This window comes from Pteropus vampyrus, unplaced genomic scaffold (genome assembly GCF_000151845.1).
Source record: "Pteropus vampyrus isolate Shadow unplaced genomic scaffold, Pvam_2.0 Scaffold140, whole genome shotgun sequence".
Lineage (NCBI taxonomy): Eukaryota > Metazoa > Chordata > Mammalia > Chiroptera > Pteropodidae > Pteropus > Pteropus vampyrus.
This window is the reverse complement of record NW_011888921.1, coordinates 1,152,126-1,159,410: the sequence shown is the minus strand read 5'-3', so window position 1 is coordinate 1,159,410 and position 7,285 is coordinate 1,152,126. Positions and strand designations below refer to the sequence as shown.

Sequence of the window (7,285 nt, the reverse complement as noted above, 5' to 3'; positions counted from 1 at the left end):
GCCTTTAAAAAATTAATTATGTTTAAGTGATAGTTACTTGAGAACAAAGGTGGAAACATTTACTACATTCCAAGCCAATAAGAATAACCTTTATGCTTGCATTAAATTAAATGTTGGATTCTTTTCCAAAATGTTTCATGGCTGTCAGTTCCAGAGTATCCTGATATACTCTCTTTAGTGCAAGTGGACACAAGTGGAACCCAGAAGGAAGATAACAGACTGGAGAGAGTTAAAGAAAGTATCACAGAGGAGATAATGCTTAAACTTGAATGTGAAGAGAAAAGATAAATTAGCTAACTTAACAAGGAGAGGATGAGCATGATAGCTACTGGAGAGCACACTTGCCAAGGCACAGAGTCATGAGGAAACATGAGAGGCTATTTCTGAGGAACCGGGGTCTTTCTTTCTGTCCTCTCTAAGGCCATTATTTCTACCTGTGTCCTAAGTCACAGATCAAAGAAACCTTCAGAGATGCTGTCTTTCTTCTATATCTTTATCTACACTTCAGTCTAGCTCCTCCTCTCACAAGTTGGAGAACAAGCAAATAATTCTGCACAATGTGCAATGTCAAAAGATCAGCTTTGAAGTCAGGCAGGAGTAGATCACAATAAGCTTTAGACACCAATCAAAGGAGTTAGATTTTTGTTCTGTAAGTGATAGGAGTCATTTAGCCATGTAGAAAAAATTATTCTAGTAGCAAAATCCAGAATGTGTTAGGGAGGAGAGAACTATTAGAAGCAAATGATTAAGTGTTTGTGAATGAAGGAAGAAACAATGGCCATAAAGATGAAAGGAGACAGAAGGAGAAGACAAGTTTCAAGTTCATTAGAAAATTCAATCGGGAGTCCATTACCTTATCCACTTACCACCAAAATTTGCAAAAGGCTATCATTCTTTCTCTAATACCCCATATAATTTTGTAGACTTTTAGTAAGAAAAAAAAAAAAGCGGAAGGAAATTGCCATGTTGCCAAGTGGAAATGATAAAGCTGATTATGTTATAGAATCTTTACTATAGTAAGCAAAAATAAATTAAAAAATAAGACACTTTTTACACTATTTTAAAATAATTTGTACTCAATATACCACTTGGAATCTGGAGTTAATTTTCAGGGCTGAATTATTTATACCAACAGGAGAATTAAAAAGTAAGCTATGACTGAAATGTGATTTTAATATAATAGATAAGACTCTGCAATAGAATAACTTAATAAGATGTAGCAACTACAAAACGAAATGATCTGTCCTTATTATTAATACCATGACTTTGACCATATCAGTCTCAATCAGTCTTTAATATACAAAGAAAGTTTTTCTCCAAATTGGATATTTTGGTTTAAGTTTGCCTTAACTTTCCACACTGAACAAATTTCATGAATGAGTTACAACATATTCCGTCATCGCTTGTGATGGATATCTATTATTTTGTCTGCCCAGCACCCTCCACTCATTTTTGGAAAATGACCCTCGCCCCTCACGCCAGCCCCACCTTGAACCACTTCTATCCATATGGTTACTATGCAGAGCACCATGCTTGTTCAAAAGTTTAGTGGGAAGCCCAACTAACACCCAGGTCCCAGATATCCTCTGTGTCAATGACCTTTCTCACCACCTTCCTTTAGCATCCATTCTCTGAAGACCACACCCTAGTTTGGAATCACTACTAAAGAAGGGCTGTAATTCTGCTATAACATGTCATCTAACCACACCCACGAGGCCTTTCCCTTTTCTTACTTCCATTTCACCTGTTCAGTTTCTTCCAAATCTCCAGGCCCTTACCCACTCCTCCCAGATTATCATCTTCCTCAACTCCTTTTCATGAACAGACAGAACCCCTGTTAATCAAATCAATAACTCTTTTATTAGAACCCTCCATTTATTTTCTATCCTTTGTTTTCAATACAGCAAGCCTGAGCAGTCTCCACCCAGATGAATCACTCTCAAATTCTGCTCCAGGTGACTGAGTCTCACAGAGAAAACTGTTCAACAATGTAGACTGGTGTCATTCATATTCATAGGGTCTAACCTCAACACTCCTCAGTGATAATCAGTAACCCTTTCATTTGTCCCTAGTCTGTTCACTTACACACTCATTCAGGTCACTGTGCCAAACCTTGACCACTTTCTTAAACACCTTGTATCATCTAATCTCTCCATCTTTATCTTTAGCTCCTCCTCTTCATAATGAAAAAGAGATCACCATAAGAAAGCACATACCTTTCTACCCTTCCACTTTAATCTTACCTATTAGAGAACCAATCTTTATCTCACTTATGACTATTTCTGAGGAACCGGGGTCTCTCCTCTTGACTTCTCTAAGGCCACTACTTCTATGTGTGTCCTATGTCACACAACTAAGGAATCTTCAGAAATGCTGCCTTTCTTCTATATTTTCACCTGACTTTTATCAGGTCTTCTTCCCACAACAACGAGCAGATCAGTCTCACTTCGCAAATGAAACCATCACCACCAAAAACAAAAATCAAAAACTATTTTCGGTCCTTCTCTCATTTTTAGCTACTTCCTATTTCCTTCTTCTTTTTCCTCACAAACTTTTTAAACTATGTACATGTGTAATAAATATAAAATTTGAACATTTTATATATTTATATAATAGAACCAGATGGCAATAGTTTGAGGAGTAAGTAGAGATTAAACAGAACATATACATAAGTTTCTAACCAAATTTCCAGACTCGCCTTTTTGATTCACTATCTAAAATAGTGCCTGCATGTAACAAGTAATCAATGAATATTTGTTGGATAAATATCACCCACCTCCTGACCAAAATCAATTACACTAGAGATGAAAACCCAAGCCAAACTGGGTTCACTTCAGTTTCTTCCCTGAGAGTTGAAACTTGGGATCTAGAGCATCAAGCCACTTTTTCCATGTGGATATAAAATGATCTTCACCGTGAATGGTGAATAAAGATATGATAGAGAAGTCAAGATGAAGAACACCCTCACAAAATTCAAACTCCTCGTTCCATTTATCCCAATTATTAAAATGCATTCTATCTTTAGTCTCTGTGAAATAACCCAATACCCTTTTAGTAAATTATCTTTTTATCTTAAACTAATTTAGTCTCTTTTTCTGTTGCTTAATCCCGAGAAATTCCTCACTAATATAGGCTCAAAATAAACATCTTAAAGCCAATTCTGATTTATTTATGATACTATACTTAGGTACCATTTACAGGGAAAGGGCTATTTTCATGTCTTCTCTAGATAAGACTATGCATACATTCATTTTATATCTACAGCCATTTTTTTAAATAAAATTCAGCATTAATTTTACCTCATGCTAATTTCATTAAACAGAGAATAGCTGAAGAACCTAGCTACAACAGTGGGTAACAAATTATGGCTGAAGAGCAAACCGAAATGCATTTTAATTTGCCATTTAGAAATAACAAAGCTCTATCCTGAAGAATAGAAATTGAATAATTATCAACATTGCATTTCACAGGTACTTACCGAACAAACGCTGATGAAACAGAAATTTGCCAGCTATTAGTCCTGTGAGAATGGCGAGTAGCCACAGAAGCACCTTCAGAAGCCTCCAGCCAACTCCTCTAGGGTATTTATTTGTTACAAATGAAAAACAGTTTCCAACAACAATAACATTGGCTTCTGTTTGGCTATGAGAAACTGGGTCCTCCGCAAATATTAAGAAATTAAAGAAGATGACCAAATAAGCCACAATCATGCGAGACCAGGGATGCTGGAAATAATAACGAAAGTCTTTACCCATCCTTCAAAACTTCAATTCCGTAGTTTACCTGCATAAGAAAAGAAACATAAGGTTAGAGCAGAAGAACAAAAAATCTCTCTCTTCTTATTACCTGTTCAGATGTATAATGGCTCAATAAAGAAGTATTTGGAAAAGATGATACCTGTTCCTACTTATGACATCAAGACAAGCCTGAGATTGAGGAAAGTAAATATTGTCCTTTCCCCATTATCTAATCATACCTATGATGATAGTGAGATTTAAGAAAGAAGAATAAAAGAGTAGAGGGAAAGGACGGGATAGGAGATGGCAGAACATTGTCCAAAATTTGGATGACTGAGACAACATGTAGAGGTCATTTCAAGAGGAAATGCAGAGCATGAAAGAGGAAGAAACAGAAAAACAACACAATACTTTTCATCTCTTAAATTATTTTTATGTTACAAACATTAACACAAACTCATTTAAAAATTAAAGCAACGTAGAAGTAAACTGAGCACATTATTAAAAAATAAACATCTTCCTCTGCCCAAATTCCTCCATTATTAATTCCTCCAAATTATTAATGTACATTAATAATTTGATGGCTATACTTTCAGATCTTTTTCTCAACATTGACAAATGTACGAACATGTATGGACTTTTATAAAATATGTTCACAATCTAGTTGTCAAATAATTTCAACACAGAATAAGTTTTATGAAATAGCTAAATTTATGGCAGAATAGTTGCACCTAGGTGGGGCTGGGCCACTCTGCTTGTGGGAAGTGAGGAAAAAGGGGAGGATTTCGCAGAGGAGGAGATACCCAAGTTTGAGATTGGAAAATTAGTAGGATTATTTTCCCCAAGTGACAAAGGCAAGGTTGCTCAATCTAGGCATATGCAAAGGCACAGAGGCATCGAAAAATAGGTGACATGCCTACAGCGGTGAGTCAAAAACCTAGATGTGCACTGGAAGTACAGAAGTTTTCTTAAAATGCTGATTTCCAGACCCCACATCCAAAGTCTCGCTCAGCTCCTCTCTTCCCTCTTTGAGAGCCAGCCTGCACATTAACAACACAAGCCTTACTAGGTCCATCAGAACTGTGACTGGGCGATTAAGTCTGATTCTGGGGTTCAGTTTTGGTGAGCCCGCATGGTGCTCAGACTAAGCGATATATCTTTTTTTCCTTCCAAAAATTAAACTGATTAAATCTAGGATAAAAATGATAATAAAGATAAAATTTGACCACGATCTGCCAATTCTTTCTTCTTCTTTCTCAATTTATTTAGAGAGAAAAGAAGGACCCTTACAAAGCCAACAGTATTTGACATCCAGGCTCTATATTAGATGTCTGCACGCCTTATGATTTCATTTTTGTCATAACAACCCTCTGAAATACTGTTGTCACTTCATTTACAGGCAAGGAAATGATGCTCACACAGATTGTGTAACTTCCCCAAAGCCACCCAGCAGTAGAGCTCTGATTTGAGCCTCTGAAGTCTGACCCCAAGTCCTGATCTCTATCCCCTGCAGGCAGCCAGATCAACTCACGGCATTTTCCCTGCCTGAGAGGGCAGACCCAGGGCCCAGCCTCAGAGATGTCATCCTTGAATGCCTTGTAGAGATACATTCTTCTCTAAAGATGATTATATTTACTCTGTATACTTCTATAACACAGGAAAAAAAATATAAGCCATATATATGGCTAAAAGTACAAAGATCAAGCCACAAGTCTGAAGTAACTCTAACTCAGTGAAAGATCTGAGAATAGGTTCCAAGGACCCCAAATCTCAATCCAATATTCTAGGCTGATGACTGTCAATTAAAGCCACAATCTAAGTTAATGAAGACTTGTCTTAAGTATTTTAGAAAAGCAATGTAAGCACACAAAAGCATTGACAATAAAATTCAGTAAAACAGTCACTGTGACTTGGATTAATCATTGAAGTAATCTCAAGTCCCTTGTGATCTTTGTGAATACTTCGAAATATGTTCCCAGGGGCTGCAGCTCAGACACTTAGTAATGGTGATTTTTACAAGTTTCTTTTCTTTTTTTAATGTGCAATTTATCACTCAGTACCACAGCAGAAACCTGTGTGGTTCTCACACCAAAAAGAGCAGAGAAAGCAATAAAGAACAAAAATGAATATCATGTATATTTATGGCATTCAATATGTAAGGATGTCAGAATGGGTCAATTGTCAATTGAATTTCATGCAACATCTTTGGAAATGTCCAAAGACCACCACAACAAGAGAATTACACAGAAATCATAACAAGGCCAATGAGTAGTTCCTACATGCCATCAGAACTGGATAAGGGTATCATTTAAGAAGTTGCTTAACAGGTTTCTATGTTGTTTCTCTTACTCGTGAGGAATTCTGATGTAGTTGGACCAACATCTCCCCTGCCCCTACCTACAAACAATTAAGGCAGTAGAATTTAGAACACGGAATACATATGATCTTGATTCTTTTTTTAATAAACGCTTTGTGGAGGGCTGGCATACTCTTAATTTATTGTTGTTTTTAACTTCAGAATCTCGCTTCATGAGCTAATGCCTTCATGCTCAAACTGATTTAGAACATTCAAAAAAAAAAAAAGTGAGTGATAGCTGTTCCTCTCCACTATGTATATTGTTTCGAGAGAGAGAACTATAGTATTGAGCAACAGTCCTAAAGTAGTACAGATTTTAATTCCTACTGTATTGCTAGTATCACTTCCATGTTACAGGGAAGAAAACGAAGGCTTAGAGCAGTTGCTGACTATTTAAGTCACATAGCCAGGAAGTGGAAGAGCCAGCATTTAAATCCAAATCCATTCCTAGCCCTGATTTTTCTAATAGACCTCAAAGCTGGAAGTGCTTCTTCCAATAAGGTATTTCTCATCATGTTTACAGTTTATTCTTAATTTCCACTAACAGATTCAGTGACTTAGATATTAACCAAATGAACAGGGACCTGTTATTGATCATTTGTTTGTTTGTTTGTTTTATTTTATTCTAAACCAGATGATATTTATTCTTGCCTTGCACTCTAAAGCTGAAGCGATGTCTTCTAGGGATTCTAAATTTCAAAACCTACAAAATAACTTGAATAAAATCTCTGCTGATCCTTACTTCTGGATTTAATACACAGGGTTGCCAAAAATTTGCCTAGGTATCTTGGCCCTGTTTTCTAGTTCCTCGGGTACCAGATATTCAGAGCACCAAAATTGTTTTCACTTCTGTAGCTCACATAAATCTTTATGATCAATATGATCATCTGGTGACTCTAATGTTAACAAGCCAGGATTGAGGTTGTTCAAACTGACTATGCTACACAGTATACATAGTCAGCAAACCCTTTTAATTTTTTTAAATTCAATTCTACAACCTTGGACGAGCTTTTATCTTAATGAAATGTGCTTTTATCTTGGCTCTTAGCATATCATAGTAAGGTGATCTATTTATGTGTTTCTCTTCCTAACTAGATCATAGGTCCTCAGAGAGGAGACTTTTACTTCCAGGGCACAGCACAGTGCCAATCATAGTGGGCTATCAACAAACACCTCCTGGATGAGCTGAGTG

General features: G+C 36.5%; 1 protein-coding gene across 2 annotated transcripts in view; it reads right to left on the bottom strand.

Moving 5' to 3' along the window:
• The window catches only part of TMEM117 (transmembrane protein 117), a 393,255-nt gene extending 389,467 nt beyond the window's left edge, over window positions 1-3,788 (bottom strand). Inside the window, exon 1 of one of the 2 annotated variants that reach the window (XM_011368176.2) lies at window positions 3,479-3,788. In XM_011368176.2, the coding sequence (XP_011366478.1) occupies window positions 3,479-3,755 (277 nt within the window). In that variant the 5' untranslated portion in view covers window positions 3,756-3,788. The remainder of the gene's footprint in view (window positions 1-3,478) is intronic. The other variant, XM_023535458.1, reaches the window with a different exon arrangement.
• Between the last annotated feature and the right edge of the window lie 3,497 nt (window positions 3,789-7,285).